This window comes from Rattus rattus, chromosome 1, assembly GCF_011064425.1.
Source record: "Rattus rattus isolate New Zealand chromosome 1, Rrattus_CSIRO_v1, whole genome shotgun sequence".
Lineage (NCBI taxonomy): Eukaryota > Metazoa > Chordata > Mammalia > Rodentia > Muridae > Rattus > Rattus rattus.
The window spans coordinates 129,808,238-129,826,665 of NC_046154.1; the positions used below are offsets into that span (position 1 = coordinate 129,808,238).

An 18,428-nucleotide genomic window follows, 5' to 3' on the forward strand; every position below is an offset into this window, starting at 1 on the left:
CCGCCTACTTTCCTCAATATCAAGGACACAGAAAGTGTTTATGGTCCTTAAATTCCTTCAGCACCTTATATTTTCACAAACACACATTTAAAAAAAATAGAGTCATTATGAATAGAATATGAAATAGGTGTTAATGGTGCTCAATAAAAAACAAAAAAACAAAATAAAAGTACCTAATGCGACTGGGTCCGGATTGACGGGGCTCTGCTGCCTGGAGTGACTGCTGCTACCGCTGCCGCCCTTTTTCAAGTCCTCAGCATCACTGTACCTCCGGATCCAGTAATTCAGTTCCTCCCGGTCTGCTTCCTGACATCGTCTTAGTACAGTGAGGGATCGCCTCGTCTTCTCTACCATGTCCATTATGCAGTTTAACAGCTATGAGAGAAATAGTGGGGAGCGGGGGTGAGTTATACAAATCGCCACAGAGGTAAAGCTTGGATGAGTGACGGAACACAAAGTCTTGCACTTTAAAACACAAAAGCCAAGGAAGCATGATGCTTTCTCTCTGAAAGCTTTAGTGCGAGACTTCTGATGTCTGAAATCAGACCCAATAACTGATCGAGTTCGATGGAAATGAGGAGGGACAAAAGAGGGGGCATGGATGGAGTCACAACAGGTAGATGCTTACATCATAGTGCTACATAGTAAATTCATCCTTCCCAATACAGCGCTCATCAAGCTACAATCTAAGTGGCCCTTTCACAATAAAACAGTGGCTTGCTGATTTGCCTCCTCCCAAGGTCTAGTATTTCTCTTAAGTAGCTTTCACATACATTTATAAAACAGACCCCATGTTCTACATCAAATATTCTAACTCACTCCCCCTCCCCCTCCAGAACAGGAAATTAATTACTTTCAAAGCACTTGGAAAACCTCTCGTCGCTTGCTTGTAAAACATTTTTAGCCCAAAAGATTACTGATGTCTTACATGATCGAGATGCTTCCACTCTTCTGCCCATTCTCTGTCTGTTAGTCTGTGGTCAATCATTTCTTCTTGACGTGTGCCATGTAACCCTACAAATGGAGAGAAGAAGGCTTAATCCCCCAAGACTCCAGCACACAGTCCATCAGCAATCAGCCCAGAGCAACACTGCCGGACGTGAACACAAAATGCGACTCTGGTAAGTGATCCCGCAGCTGAGAGCTGGTTATCTACACAGCATTCCTCAACGCTAAAAGAACGTGAGAATCTAGGCTCCTGTTTCTTGTGTTTGAAGCAATAAGGAAGGTGTTGTTGTTGTTGTTGTGTTGTTGTTGTTGTTGTTGTTGTTGTTGTTTTTGCTGCTGCTGCTGTTAAGAGACTGGATTTAGTATGGTGAAGTCCTGGGTTCAATTCCCAGCAATCAATCAGTCAATCCAGCATCAAATCTGGCTATGGTGCATTAAAAATAAGAACAGCATAACCTATTTTACATGGGTGGGCCTATACCTTTTCAAAAGAAGCATGGCAAAAATCGCACATTTCAACAGTTATAGGTGCATACAATCTTACTATATGTATCCAACAAAGCCTGTGATTAAAAGCTTAGATGATATGAACGCTACAGATGATCATTTAACTTATCAAAATATAAACAGTGAGAAGAAATGAGATCTTCCTTTTATTTTTAGTTGTTTTATTGGTTTTTTGTTTGTTTGTGTGTTTGTTTGTTTTTAGAAACAGGGTCTCACCATGAGGAGCTGACAGGCATAGAACTCATTTTGAAGCCCAGGCTGGCCTTGAACTCTCAATCTCTCTGTTTCACTCTAGGAAGTGCTGGGAATTTAAGCCTGAACCACTATACATAACGCCATACCATACATTTATAAAAGAAAAAGAAAAGAAAGAAAGAAAAGAATCGACATGCCAGTTACTAAATAATTAGTAAACTTTCAAGACAAGAAACTGAAAGTTCTAATTCAAAAATCATGTGTAATAAGCCTGTTCGTATCATTGCTACCCTGAAAAAGTAACATAACATGGGCTGGGAAGATGGCTCAGTCAACAAAACATGGGCTGGGTGGATGGCTCAGTCAACAAGATACTTGCCATAGAAGCAAGAGAACCTAAATTTGGATTGTCAGTGGCCATATTTAAAAAAAAAAAAAAAGTACACATTTTTAATTCTAGTTTTCAGGAAGGCAGAGACAGTAGTTTTCCTAGACCTCACTGTCCAAGCAGCCTAAAAAATATTAGTGAGCTCTAGGTTCAGGGAGAGACTTTGTTAAAAAGTAAGAGACAGGAATTGAGAAAGATACCCAATGTTGATTTGTACACCATACAACCATGGGTCCACACAAATACAAGACAACATGGAAATGTTTACTAAGTGGGCACCAAGTTTTGTTTTCCCTAATGGTCTCATTGTAGCCCAGGCTGGCTTAGAACTCATGGCCGATCTACCTGACTCAGCTCAGCTCAGTGTGAAATAACAGATGTGGACTACTCCCAGCTCAACACCAACATTAATGGCTGGAAGAAGTGAACAGAGATACTCATAAGAACACAAAGTCCATATGTCTCACTGAAAGGGCAAAGGGTCCGATGCAGAAACAACTGGGGACAAAGACCTTTCCATTCTGTCAAAGAAAGGCAACTAGTCTATGACATCATTTTCCACTTTAGATGGCTGAATCGCTGCCGTTGGTTCCCATTCCTCACAGTCCTATGCTAACAGAAAACCAGGGCTGGCAAGTCTGCAGTTCCTAGACACTGAGTATGTTCTGCAAGATCTGAATGACACTAGACTTTCGAGACTCTGTGTTCCACTTACTGTGACACGTAAGTGGTCTGAAATCTTTTTCTGAGCTGATTTAGAGGGAAAAAACTCTGATGAATCACAAGGCTGTTTTCATTCATGAATATATGTACATCTACAATGGATTGGATTAAATAAATTCATGAAAGTTCTTTCTTAGGCTAAAAAAGTGCTAAGTATAAGATGTTTTGCATTATTTCTCTCCAATTAGAAAATATTCTAGATACATTTCAAAAGTTAAAATTGTTAATGCCACCTATTGGTAAAAAAGGAAAACTACAAATATGTTTTACTGATTTGCATAATAGAAAAGAAACCAAGGGAAAGTAATATTTAGTTATTGCTCTGTTTGTTGTGATTATTTCAAGTTGAAATGTTTGCAAATATGTAATTTTTGTTGACTTATTTTTTGCCTGTGTTTTCAGGGAAAAGAAGCACTAATGTTAAAATTAGTCATCATCGAAAACAACTAGAGAGTGATAAGAATATAAATGTGACAGGGACACTCATGACACTGGCATCTAGATATTTGCCTGTGAGGATCAAGAATTATGGAAGTCACAAATACATCAAGACTTCAGAACACTAAATCAATACTGATACACGTGCTTAACACCCAAGATACTTAAGGAGTAATAGGATATCTACAGATAAAAGCAGTTCAGCATTTATGTAGCAGTGTTAGTCTTCATCTCACAATAATAATAATAATAATAATAATAATAATAATAATGATAATAATTATAATAGAAACATGTTTGATCCCCAGGTTTTGGTGAAGAAATATAGGACTGGTTCAATGCATTTGAAGTCTGGGGGTCATGGCTAGGTCTAATTGAATAAGACAAGGAAAAAAATAAGAAAGTGAATGTTTACATTCATCAGTATCTCAATTTCACACGCTTAAGTTCTCAGCCCCAGTATGATCGTTTTGATCATACTGATAACACAAAGGCTGTAACAATGGACAGAAGCATGAATAAATATCACTTAATAAAAGAAACACTTCCCATTCCTGAGATACTTGGCACTAATGTTGAGACTTAAGTTGTTCTTAGTTTCAGAAGATTCTAGATAAATGGGACCATGTTTTAAGCTTACTGATAGATTAACGCTGCTTACGAAATTAGTCTACTCAAGGTATCTCATGAGTAATATGTCCCGCCATGTAAGAGGCACTCATACACCATACCTTTATGGCAATTTTTATACCCTCAAAATGGCAGCTTGATGTAGCACTACAATTTGTTTCTTATACATCAAAGTTTTATTTTACATCAACACAGGCTAAACTCTGCCAGATTTATGAAGGATTAAGTAGTTGCACCTATTTCTAGAGATTAGAACTATTAGTTTCCCAAGTTAGTATAATTAAAAGGTGAGACACATGGTCTTGAGAAAATTACATAAAACCAGTGGTTGCAGACATAATTCATAAGGGGACATTTCACATTACTACACAGAAACATAACCAATGTACATGAGCATAATTAGTTCCGTGTTGATTACTCCATGGCGCATAGTAACTAATGCTTCACCAATGCTAGTTGTTGACTAAGAAAGAGGTCCCTTCTTCGGGGTGGGGGAGGCAAGAGTTTATTTCAGCTTACAGGGTACATTCAGTGCATCATCCAGGGAGGCCGAGAAAGAAAGTGAAGGAGTGCCTGGAGAATGCTAAACCACTTCTACTCTCGCAACCGGAAATAGCCTGAGCCTGTTTCCAAGTGGCCAGGTGACCCACTGCTGATTAAAAATGAGAAGCTATACCTGGCCATGGTGATGCACCCCTTTAATCCTAGAATTTGGGAGCAGCAATGACAGATGGATCTCTGTAACTTTGCTGTCAGTCTGGCCAACAAAGTTCCAGACCAACCAGTGTTATATAGACAGACTCTGTCTCAGATAATAATAAAAGTGAGTCATTACAGCTTTCAGGCGTTAAGTCATAAATAAATAGTAAAACTATCATGTCTGATGTGTAGGGTAAAGTTATCAGTCCAGACTAATAATACAGCGACTTCTGAAAGCTTTTTAGAAATATTACCTGCACGAATGTTAGACGGATTGGCTACTAAGAAAGCATAAATTATATACTTCACCACTTGTCTGAATTACTATATAAATGTAGAAATCACTGTTTTGGGAACCAGAAGTACTAATTAACCATCTCACAACCAAAGCCTCCACCATCTCTCTTCCCTTTCTAACTCCCCCTCGCTGCTCTGTAAACCTGCGGAAGGCTGTGCAGAGAGGCAACAGGCCCTACTATGATAACTCCTGCTTCCTAGTAATCCAGTTTGAAACATCATATCAACTGCTACACGCCAGGCATTGGCCTTTGAAGGAACCAAAAGAAACTGTCACTATCATTCCAGGACCAGCCAGGTGGTAGACTCTTTCCCAGAGTTCTGCATCCTTGGCTCGGTTTCTGTTTTCCCACCTAGACTTTATCCACCAATTCCAAATTCCCCACATTAGTCAAGTTTGCCAATAACTAGTTGGTTGTGGTAAAGGAACACCTCGTGATGTGTGGGATCCTAAAAGGAGAGCAGTAGATTACTGTTGCAAGCTGAACTGAGCAAAAATTAGGAACTAGAGGTGTCCCCAAGAACAGCTCACTTGCGAAGCTCGTGATATCATCACCTTGAATGCAGTCACATGTCACAACCTGTTTCATTACTCCTGCCTCTGAAGGTTCCATGCTTGACACTTGTTCTTCACAAGGTAACATCTCCTAAAAACTTCACTTTCTGTAATTTGTGAAATGAAGACGTAGATACAGGCAGATAGAATATGTATTTGCCCAGAGCCACTCCTTTTGTATTCTAATATCTGATGTAAAAGTGACACTAACTCTTATCCCTAGCATCTGTGTACTAATATAATACAGTATTCCATTCCTCAAGGCATACCTGTCAAGTTAGTCCACAGACAACATGCCATGTAATACTTTGGAAATATAAAAATAATATGGAGGCCGGAAATGTCAAAACCAACTTGGACAACAAATTTTAGTGAAAGAAAATAAATTTGAAAAAAGTATCTGTGGCACGATTATATATGAACCTTTCTATATTAAACAAAAAGAATTTGATGCCCTCTTGTAAAGGTAAAAAGTTAATCTGTTCTCTTAAAACACATAAGGGATGCCCTGGTATATAGGGGCATGCCTAGAATCCCAATACTCAGGAGGCAGAGGGATGGTACATTTGAGAGCAGACTGGTTTAAATAATAAGACACTGTCTCAAAGTTTTAATTAATTAACTAATTAATTAAAATACAAGTGATTAAAGAAGAGACACAACATATTAATCGACTTTCTTCATAAGGGAAACAACATAAGAGAGATGTTTACTTCTATCAGATTACATGTTCAAATTCAGTTAAGAAGTAATAGCACAAATCTTCAAATAGCCAATCCCCAAAGAAGAAAACAGATCCTTCAGTCTTACCCATAGGTCTATTTCTGTCCCTGAGGTCCCTGTGGCTGGGGTGTCGATAGGAGTCCCTGTAGTGGTGGGCAATGGCCATATCATCCAAACGGTAATGCTGAGGTGGAGGTGGGGTGGGGTGAGGCAGGCCATTTGGCTGGTAGGATAAGCCATTATTTGGACTGTACCGCTGGCCTGGACTAATAGTGCATGGTCGCTTGCTTGGATGTTCTGAGTGCAAAGGCTCTCTGTCAAAGCCATTTTCTTTGGTTCTGAGGAGGGAAGAAAAGAATTTTGTTTCATAAAGTATTCAGCATATTCCAGATACTCCAACTTGAGCCTGCGATACTCGAGAGAATACGTCTTCACTGGTCAGTAACATACAATTTAATGCTTCCCAGAAACTCTATACGAATTCACTAAAATGCATGCTCAGCTTGAAAGGATCACCAGGCTAAGAGTAGAAAATGCCACACATGTCATGGAACTAGCAAACACCTTTGCAACTATAGTCCATGTGGCTAAGTCACAAATAAGAGGAAACCCAGTCTCCTTCTACAGGTAACATATTCATGCAAAAAAATAATTTCTAACAAGCTACCCTAGCACTTGCTGCAAAGTCAGTTCACACCTGTAATCCCAGCCTGGGCTACATAAGTTTTGAAAAGTCAGAGAAAAGACCTATTCTACTATTCCATATTGTTTTATCAGAGGAAAGCATATTTACTACCTAGATGAATAATATACACCAATCAATTCGACCTGGCATCTGAGTGTTGTTCCCAAGTACACCTGAGGGCTTTTAGTTGGAAATGGAAGTATAAAATGTAAGCTAATTCAAATTAAATAAAGTCTGAAACTCAATAATCCAGCAGCCACATTTCAGGTCACCAGTGACTAAAGGTTACAGAACTTGATCTCAAAGATACAAAATGTTTCCATATTCTATTTGTCTGCAATGATCCAACTGAACTCATTCAGTAAGTCTAGATCTTCAACACTATCTTCAGTCACTGAAAAAGAAATCGGTCAACAGTCCTGTACAGATAGCTGAAACTTGAAAGGAAATCTAGGTGACTTCCTTCTTTTATTTTAGAGATGAGACTCATGTTGGGGGGTTGAACTCAAGGAATAACATGGAAATTCTCAATCACTGAGTTAATCTCTCGGCCCTTTCCCCTACTTTATTTTAAAACTGAGTAAATTCATCATTAGAGAGTTTACGTGTCCTGCCTGGAGTTGTTGGTTCTGACAACAGGACAGGAACACGGCTGGCGAATGAGCTTCACCATGTACTGTACGGGATTGTGAACTTGACATTCAGGAGAAATACATTTCATGAATGAAACCAGATACCTAACCACTGCTCCTAGATTTGAAGACCCCAGTAGGGTTAAAGGAACAGATTCTGGCTAAATCCATCTCTACTTAGTGACCCAATAAACTCTGTAAGAAAGAAGCAAATCGCATCTCCCATTGTCTGGAAGCAGAGCTTACACACTAATGACTTAGCAGCTGGTTCTCTTCATCAAGCCAGGGAAACACTGGTAACATCTATTTTCCCAGGGAAGTCATCGCACAAGAATCTTACAATTCACACAGGCTGCAGACTTCCAGGAGCCTTTTCAATCTTGAGCTGGTAAATAGCTACAGCACCTATTACACGCCTTTCCTTCTTCCCTGGCATTAGTGACAGTCCTTATTTGATTATAGCAAAGGAATCAATGGAGGAAAAAAAAACTGAACCAAAGGTGTAGACAATTGGCATCAGGGCTCTACAAGGACCCTCCCATCTATTCCTGTAGGACGGACTCCTACTGACAATTTACACACACCAGCTAGGGAAAGATAGAGGGGTTGGAGACAGAGAGTACAAGCACCCAAGGAACAGCGGGAAAGTCTGCAGAGTTCAATGTGAAATGAGTAGATGCCCATTACAAGTTAAAGAAGGAGAAGGGAGACTTGGCCAATATTGGAAATGACAGCAGTGCATGGCCACCATGGGAATGGTGGACAGAAATCTCAATGCTGCTCCCGTCAAGCATGTGTCTGCACTTAACATACTGACTCCATACATATTGATCACTGGAATCAGACTGAAGTATAGCTCAGACATTACCTAAATAATTCTTAAAGTGGAAAGGAACATTTTAGGTATTGATTTATTGTACGTCTGTCTACGTGATTCTAATGTGTACTTTCATAACCTATACATTTCTGAATAATACAGTTTGACACTCAGTACATATTACCAGCATACATCAGTCGGAAAGCAGTGAAGACTATGACGAGCTATGAACATAATGCTAACCCAGCACCTACCTTACTGGCAGTGTGGTGTAGTGGAAAGAGCACGGGACTGGAAGTCAAGAGACCTGAGAGCTAGTCCTGGCTCTTCCACGACTAGCTGTGTGACCTTGGGCAAGTCACTTAACCTCTTTGGACCTCAGTTTGCTCATCTGTAAAATGAAAGGGTTGGACTAGATCAGTGGTTTTCAAACTTTGACACCTGTCGTGCATACGGGATTCTGTAGGCAATGAAGAACTGTTTGCCCTGCCAAATCAGAATTTAAAGGGCCAGCAAAACCCACTGATTATTCTTACCTGTTTTATAGAAATGAGCTTCTACCTAGGATTTCATTTTTTAAAGAAAACAAAATAGTCTGTTACTAAAAATCAAGTTTGAAAACCACTGGACTAGATGACAGCTGAGGTCCCGTCTGGTTTGAAAACCCAACAATCCAATGCTTTGGTTATGATAGTCTAATATAGTAGTAGTATTAATAATATTCTAGGATTATTCTGTTATAATAGTCTAATGCCAATGGCATTACTATAAAGATTAAAACACCCAGGGATGATGATTTTCCAGCCAAGCTTAAATGTGAAACCCGTGTGTGTGTGTGTGTGTGTGTGTGTGTGTGTGTGTGTGTGTGTGTGTGTGTGTAGAAATAAAGATATACTCTAAATATCTTTAAGAAATACCAGCATTTCTCTACACCAATACATCTTTGACTCATTTGTGTCACACCAGGACACCTTGTAGCTTTTGTTTTATTTTACCTTATTTCACTCCCGACTCCTGAAATATGGGCATAGCTAGGTCTTGAGTCTGTCCTCTTTCTTAAAGGTCCCTGCAATCTAAACTGAGTCCTCTCACTCTGAGACCTGGTGAAATTATAAAGCACCCCCCTCCATGGGGGTATCATTTATAGAGCACTAACAGACCTACGGAGCTAAGAAGTCAAGCTGACTAGTTTTAAGTCCCACCCTACTAACAGGACATGTGACCGGAGTAGTAACTAAAACAACTTAATTGCCATTTGTCTCTGTGTCCTAGAAATGCCTATAACCATCTATACCTCATTTGCTTAGGTAAATTCCATATTTGCATTTTTATGTGTTGCCCTTTTCAAAATGTATTAGGCAAAAGTAAATACCCTTTCATTGTCCCAAAACAGCCTTCCCCCTTGAAATAAGTCAAATCTACAAAGAAGTCTATGGCATGTCTCAGGGTTATGCAGAAGATAGTTTTTAGTTTTTAAAGTCTATGCTGTGATGCTATGTTCCCCACCCAGAAGCTATCATCTGAACGGATGCTCATCATTCAACACTCGACCGAGACGCAACATGGCCTTGGGCTCTTTACCTCTCTGGCCTCAGTTGCCTGCTCAGTAAAGTGGGAAATACAAAACTATCAGAGAAACCACTAAAAAGGCTAAATATACTCTTTACCACACTGAGGCTATTTTGTTTAGTCACAGAGATATCAACAGACTCCAGGGGAAAATATTAAAGTCTACATGAGAGACTGAAGAGGTGGCCCAGGGATTAAAAGCATAGATTATTCTTACACAAGATGCAAGTTTGATGACTGACACCTATATCAAGCGGCTCACAACTATGTGTACCTCCAGATCTGATGTTTCTAGCATGTGGCACGTGACAGACCCATACACATAAGTAAATAATAATAATAATAATAATAATAATAATAATAATAATAATAATTCTTAACAGTCTACAAGAAATATGTATCGGCCTATGATGGTTAATGTGCACTGATAATCACTCCACAGCATACAACAGACTACATCATTCAAGGAGATAGAAAACAAATAAATAAGCCATCATGAGAAGGAGGTGACAAAGAGAACCAAGAGCAGTTTCCTGAATGATGCAAGTGGGTCTGAGCGCTTCCTTTCCTCTAGATGTAGTTTTTACATTGAGAAAGTCCCCTGGAAAATGTTTCTGTAGATAGACAAAGCTTCATTGTCTAAGAAACCTTAGAATGGGGAAGACTTGCCCTGGTGTGGTGGTGTATGCCTATAATCCCGGGGAAGCTGACACAGGAAGACTGCTGGCTCAAAGCCAGCATAGGCTACAGAGTGAAGACCCTGTCTCAAAAAAGAAAACCAGCCTAGACTACAGAGTCTCAGGAAAAATAAAATAAAATAACCAAACAAACAAACAAACAAAACCTCAACAGTTAAAATTCTAATCTTGGTCCCATTACGAATGGATTCATAACTTCAGAAAATGCCTTAAATGTTCATTCACTTGAGCACAACAGGCACTTTAAACAGAGTGGACTGAGTCTGCACTCTCTTCCTTGCTTGCCCACTTCACCTCCGCCTATATTGTCTCCAGAATGTCTCCTTCTGCAGAATCAAACTATGTCGGTGGTCTCTAACACACCTCTCTTACTCTGAACACTTTGACTTATCCTGTCTTTCTACTGTCCCACTGAGCAAGCATCCCAGCACGGCAGGGCTGTTCTCCTAACTTGCTTGCTGTTTGCCTCCACATCTATATTCAATGCTGGAGTGTGGCTCTGAAAAGAAGAAGGGCAGGAAGAAGACAATGCTCTGAAATCCCTTCTGCCAAGCACAAAGACTTACATTATTTTTTCTTAAGCTTCATGTATGTACATCTGAACTTTAGGAGGAAAAGCTTCTATTAGTGAAAAGACTAAGACCACAAAAACCAGCATCACACATGTGTTCCCTCTTCTGGAATGTGATCTTTGTTAAGATCTCATAGCACAACTCACCATTGATTCAAAGGGGGAAAAATCCTTCTCAAAGTATAATTGTACAAGGAGTTCCTTCATAAATTGTTCAGAAATGGATGACTTTAAATAAGAATTTTACATCATAAATTTTTCTCGATATGTCTCTAAAAGTTATAATAAATCTTGCTGTCTGCTTAAAAAGAAAAGGATGACTTCTGTGTTTTCCTACCCGTCTTCAGGAAAAGCAATATTTAGAAGGCAAGGGACAGAGAAACAGGATATTGGAATGCAACAGAACTGTCACTACTGGGCCAGATGGAGAAAAGCACCTTTAATCTCTCTATTGCTACAATGACCCAAGAGAGACGTTCTGGCAACACACACAACTGTCTTCAGAAAGATATGAGAGGCAGGTGGTTGTCTTCTACCCCAGACATACGAAAGATGCCTGGACCTTCAAAGATTATAACATACAGGTTCAGAGAACCACCTGAGCATCCTTTCCCCAAGCAGGAGGTAGGAATTCTTCCCTCATATGCCTTATAACACTGACCATCTGTTCAACAGTTAGAGTGTCACTGGCTGTCCCCTGCGTATCTTCTAAACTCTGCCACCACAGAAATAATCCATGTTTTCTCTTGCTGTCTCTATGTTCCAACTTGTCATCTGCATATTCTAGTCAGAGCCCTCTAGTTTCTCCTGGTGCTCCAGCCAATCTCCACATTGTAATATCCTGATTACAATGTCTCCCACCTCTAATCCTCTCAGGTCCACCTCCCCTTCTCTCCCTCCCCTTCTGTCTCTCATTAGAAGAGAACAGGCTCTTTAAGTCTCTGCAAGGCTAGGAGTTTCTTCTTTTACTGAGGCCAGACAAGGCAGCCCAACTAGAAGAACATACCACATATAGGCAATGGCTTTTGGGATAACCCCAGTTATAGTTGTTTGGGATCCATATGAAAACCAAGCTGCATATCTGCTACATATGTGTGGGGAGGCCTAGGTCCATCTTGTGTACGTTCTTTGATTGGTGGTTCAGACTCTGAGAGTCCCAAGGGTCCAGGTTAGTTGTCTCTGTTGGTCTTCCTGTGGTGTTCCTATCCCCTTCAGAGCTGCAATCCTTTCTCCTATTCTTCCATAAGAGTCCCCAAGCTCCAGAGACTTTTATTGCCAGGGTGGGAGGATATCAGAGGGGGGTCTGCTCAGAAGAGAGGGGTGGGGAAGGATAATGGGAGGGGGTAATGGGGAGGGGGCAGTAAGAGGGATGTAAAGTGAGTAAGTAACAAAATAAAATTAAATTTAAAGAAAGAGAAAATAACAGGTTAAGAGATAACAACAAAACCTAGAAAAATATAAGAGAGATTAAAAGACAAAAGAAAACAATCACATCAAAGTTGGACAAGGCAAACCAACAGAAGGAAAAGAGCTCCAAAGGAGGCACAAGAATCAGAGAGCCACTCACTCACACACTAAGGAACCCTGTAAAAATAACAAACTGAAAACTCTAACATACATGCAAAGGAGCTGTCGAAGGCCCTTGCAGGCTCTGTGCTCACTGAACCCGTTCCATGTCTGGGAGTTCATGAGCTTTGCTCAGTTGATTCAGAGCGTCTTGTTCTCCTGGTGTCATCTACTCTCTCTGGTTTTTATGCTCATTCTGCATACTCTTTCTATGGATTCTCTGAGCTTCGAGATAGGGTGTGGGGGAGAAGCAAGGGATTGGATAGAGACATCCCATGTAGGACTGAGTGTTCCATGGTCAATCACTCTCTGTGTATTTCTGGCTGTGGTTCTCTGTTTGTCCCCATCTACTACAGACTTGATCTGCCATGAGATTATGACTTGCTACTAAAATTAAAATCTGTGTGTATCCATGTGTCCACCTGTCTGGGTTTGATGGAGACCGAATTAGAGAATTGTTCACATTGGCAAAGTGCTCTATCATCTACCACTAAGCTATACACCCAGCTTAATGTGAAACAGAGGATAATTATTAAGAGACGTCAGAGAGAAACAGCATTTCTCCAGAACGTACACTCAAAAGAGCAGTGAGTCACAAAGAGTTGGGGCTTTTGGGTCACAAAGAATCGGATCCAGCATTTAGCTCGCTCTGCCATCTCTGACCATATGAACATAGGAGCCTTTAAAGAAATTCAGTATTTCCATTTGCAAACCAAAACCAGAATATCTTAGACCTTCTGAGAGAACTAGAGTACAGAATGAAGAACACATATCTGACATTCAACAAGTTCATTAGTCCTCCAGTTATGGAACTAGGGGATAGTACTAGAAAATCCCAGCTTTAAGAACATAGGTGTTGAAATAAAGAACCCAGGCTTGGGATCTCCCTCTTGTAACCTGTGTGTTCTCAGCCATAGTATCTAACCTTCCTAAATCCATGCATAACCCTGTTGATGGTTGAACTATTTAGTACAGGGCCTGGCACATATTAAGATCTCAATAAATTGTGGCCGTTATTACAGAATTATTAGCTGGGAGCCCTTCATGTACATAACAGACACTGAGTCAGGCTGAGAAGCCCAAGTAGAGTCATGGCATGTACGATGTAGGAACCAGGGTAGACGCCATAAATGGCAATACAACAATAAGCATGGGCAGCACTTGGAACTGCTGGACCCTCTAGGAGCGAGAAGAAGGAAGGCTACTTAAGTTGAAGCTAGAAATCATGATGGTGGAAATGTCCGAGCAACCATATATTCTTTCTCAGCCAATGCTACTTCACAAGAATGATTCATAACTGACATGAATAAGAAAATAATTACCACAGAGATTACTGCATACTTCCTGAGATGAGGAATGCATAAAAGATGCATGCAGAATATGACTGTATTGTAAAAAATAATTCCTACTTCCTTCATGGGATGTTAAATGAAGTTGATCATATAGATTTGGTTCTTATTTATAGAGTTGAGTAATCATGTAGTTTTCCCCTAAGGTGTATGTATATTTTCTTTTTTTAGAAAATCCAAAAGATCGAACCCTCATTCATTTTATTAAGAAGAAATGGACATACACAGTTAACTTGGAGTGCAAGCTGGTGCCAAACCTTACCTATTCAACCAATGCAGTTTGAAAATGACAACCTTTTGATTTCTAACCTTCAGTGTTTACTCTCTTACTCATTAAACTAAGAAACCTGTCTCATTATGGATTTTCTATCATTAAAAAAGACTTATAAACCCTTAGAGCATTATACTATGGCATTTACCTACTTCTGTAATTACAAAAAAGAAATTAATTAGAGAATTAAAAAACCCTCCGACTCTTAATTGAGCTTTCCTTATTTAAATTCTGTACCTTCAAACATATTTTTGTACAACTGCAAGATTTGAACATAAATATACACCTGGTTCTCCTTTAGGAAGCTTTGTGACTGGGCAAATTCTTTAAGCCTGGATTTCCTCAAGTAGGAAGAGAAGCAGTTGACATGGTCCATTCATAAGATCCCTCCCGGGTGACACACTACATAGGTCTAATATTTAAACAAATTGCGTTTTGATAATGTTTAGTTATTGATGGGGAGGAGCACACAATAATCCGGTTCTACAGCTTCAGAAATAAGCATCTGAGAGTGTGACACTGAGGAATGGTGCCACTGAAAGGAGGATAAAGAGTAACAGAGTTGGTACCCAGAAGCAATCATTTGAGTGAGTGAAGAGAAAGCATGCAAGCAATGGAGTCCATCCAAAAGCACAGGATGTTTGCAGTGTCTATGAAACGAAGCACCCCCTGCTCTTTCCCTCCTCACTGGCTTTGTGGGACTGGGGCCTGATGAGCCATCAGAGCTGGCTTCTAGGGGACAAAGGGCTCACTACATTTAACTGGCTTGAAAAGAAAAAGAATAAGCAAGGATAAACAGCTACAAATCAAATTTTCTTTCCTTAATATTATGAGAAAAAGCATGATTTTTAAATAAAAATTAGTTGTTTTTTGTTTGTTTGTTTGGTAGGATGGTTTTGGCTCCACTAATGTTTCCATAGAACTACACATTCAGTACAATCATCAGGGACTCTCCCCTAGATGAATTCTCTAAGAAACTATAAAGCATTTTACTCTTCCATATAGACAAAAAGCAAGGCTTGGCTTCATAAGCTTATATAGAGAATGTATAATAGCAATGATAATAGCAATCACAGTAGTCCCACTTAGTGGTGTATGTCTATAATCCCAACACTTGTGAGGTAGAGGCAGGAGGATCAGAAGTTCAAGTCTTCCTTGGCTATCTAGAGAGTTCAAGGATAGCCTGAGTTATGAGACTGTTTCAAATGACACCATATAACAATGACAGTTTAAAATGCAAAGCAACAACAACAAAAACATAGCCAGTAAAAATAAATTTAAGGATAAGAATAAAGTTAAGGGGCTGAGAGATGGCTCAGTGGTTAAGAGCACCACTACTCTTCCAGAGGTCCTGAGTTCAATTCCCGCAACCACATGGTGGCTCACAACCATCTGTAATGAGATCTGATGCCTCTTCTGGTGTATCTGAAGACAGCTACAGTGTACTTATATATAATAAATGAATAAATCTTTAAAAAAAATTATAAAAAAAAAAAAAAAGAATAAAGTTAAGCTTGCCAAAGACTATCCCTGAAACACATTAGCTTGGTAATAATCACAGAATTTAAACCCCCAAAGTTGTAAACAAAATAGAGTGCTCTTTTGTTCATGAGATGTCATGAACAAATTACCAAAATGTGTTTTCTCCTCAGGTGTCAGTTTTTCCCTCTTCCGGTGACTGATGGCTCCCAGTGTTATTACAGAAACAGATTGATCTTTTTAATGAGCCACTTTAATAGACTCCAAAATCTCACCGTGGCTGCTCATCCATGTCAGACCATATGCACCAACAGAACATTCACTGAAACAACAAAAAAACTCCGCTGTCAGACAGCTATCTACTCTATAAAATTTCATATAGTAGAGCAGGAGATTCAAATAAATAACCATGGAAGAAAAAATGCATATGCAAACGAGATTGAGGAAATATATGCAAAACTATACTGTAGAGACCCATATTTTCTTGACTCTGATAAAATTCCCACAAGGTACAAATGTATTTACACAACATAGTCTCATTACCCTTCCTCCTAACAGTAGAGAAATCTATTTGCCATCTCTCCATTATAAAAGACACCTCGGCTTGTGAAAGAGTGTTTCACCCAAAGAACCAGCATAGGCAATCTGTCTGCAGCCACTGTCCTAAGAAAGCAAGACAGGATAAGATAGGAGACTCCTATAAGGGTAGTCTGTGTGACTGAACGCATAGACCATGTACACAAGGAACCATCAGAACAAGAATGCCCTCTTTCCATTTATCTTAGCGACCTAAGCCTTCCCCTATTATATCCTCCTCAAAATAAATCTCCTTTCTCACAGCTTAGAACTTGCCTTCCTAGAAACATGGGATATCTCAATCCATGCACAGGGAACTCATTTCCTGGAACTTGTATGTATCTGGATTGGCAAATCATGCACATGCACATGCAGACCATCCCTCTTGAGTGACATCATGGTTCATACCACCTCATACTTAGATTACAAAGCTCCTTTTAAACCCTCACACCCTAAAAGCTTACACAGTTACTTAGTCCTAAATGGAACAGAAGAGGATCCTGGCAGAAGAGGGAAAAAGAACATAAAGGCAGGAAGATGTCCACAGGGCTGTGAAATGTGTCTTCTGGACATGACATGGCTGTTGCACCTATGAGTTGACAGTGGCAATGGCTACCAACCTAAGATTAGGCCTACTAACATTGCACCATAGACAGGAAAGGGACTTGGAAGGCCCAACTCTTCCCAAAGAAGCTATAGGCAGTTAATGGTTGCTAGAAGAGTGGTCATATTCCTTAGTAATGTAGTCACTGGTGAGTTGACCTCTCCAAATAAATAGTCCCTACTCTGACTCATGCAACCATAATTACATTCACTGTGCCACAAAAAGAAAAGAAGAAAAAAATTCCTCACAGTGCAAGGAGGACTTACTCGGAAGAAGTGGTTTAATGAGAGTCAGAAGATAGTAGTTGGTGGAAAATATGACGAAAGGCATATAACACAGATATTTTCAGCATACATAACACACATACACACATATGAGACAGAGAGAGAGAAAGAGAGAGACAGAGAGAGAGACAGAGAGACAGAGACAGAGAGAGACAGAGATAACAATGAAACTGTGAAAGAATATATAACTTTTTAAGTCCTATACTAAGCCAGGCTTGGTAGCTCCTGCCAATAATCAGAGAATTTGGGAGAAGATTGTTATAAATTCAAGACTAGCCTGGGTTACAAAGTGAGACCCTTCCTCAAAAAGAAGAGGAGGAAGAGAAAGAGGAGGGAAGAAAAGGTGGAGAGAAGGAGAAAGAAAACTTATTACAAGAGAATAGATTGCAGCATAAGAACTGCTTAATTGCAGGCAGCATGGTTTCCTTGTACTAAAGCACAGATTTGCAAAGCCAATGTGTGCAAAAGAAGCTCTTGGCCAGAGGTAGAAGTGTCTGAGTAATCCCAAAGCTCCACGGTTCCTGGAATGCAGAACACAACTGTACCAGAGGTTGACCCCTCAAAGCTGTTTAAAAGATCAAGGGGGGTGGGGGAGGGAGGGAGGGAGGGAGGGAGGGAGGGAGGAAGGAAGTCTAGAAAGTGCATAAGATGTAAGGTCTGGAACACAGTTTCTTTTCAAACATCTTCATAGTTCACACACACTGTGCAAAATGCTGCTAAGACCTCATATTCATTCTCTAAATAACTGGCTGAAGAATTTCTGAAAATTGTTGGATAAGGCATGTGGAAGTTTCATGTGTATGCCATATTCAACAATTAACCTGTGGGTTTAATGGAGGGAGGGCCCCCTTTCTCTTTCTTAGAGCACAGAGGCTTGAGAACAGAATATCTGATTAGGAAAATATTGGCTGTTGAACTATATTATTATTATTATTATTATCATTATTATTATTATTTTAGCAAAAGTGTTATCTGTTAGCTCTATTATAAAGCTGTTATTTTGCCTTAGCCCATCTGATTTCCCGAAAGGTTTCTCACAGTTCATACAGCATTTCTTAGATGAAATAGCCACTGCTCCCTGTTCATGGACTGACCTGACGCATACAGGTCAGCTTTCAAGTGCATCATGATTTAAGGACACAGGACAGCAACTTTTGCAAACACAGGAGAGTAAAATCTATGGTTCAGCAAAGCTACGTAATAAGTGAGAATTTCAATGCTGA

The 18,428-nt window shown here is 39.8% G+C and overlaps 1 protein-coding gene across 6 annotated transcripts in view; it reads right to left on the reverse strand.

The window, feature by feature from the left end:
* Runx1t1 (RUNX1 partner transcriptional co-repressor 1) overlaps positions 1-18,428 on the reverse strand; it is a 145,062-nt gene that overhangs the window by 27,451 nt on the left and 99,183 nt on the right. For all 6 annotated transcript variants that reach the window (XM_032905663.1, XM_032905653.1, XM_032905691.1 and 3 more), the window contains 3 exons: positions 6,192-6,442; positions 929-1,014; positions 174-375 (listed from right to left, as the gene is read on the reverse strand). In XM_032905663.1, coding sequence (XP_032761554.1) covers positions 174-375; positions 929-1,014; positions 6,192-6,442 — 539 coding nt within the window. The remainder of the gene's footprint in view (positions 1-173; positions 376-928; positions 1,015-6,191; positions 6,443-18,428) is intronic.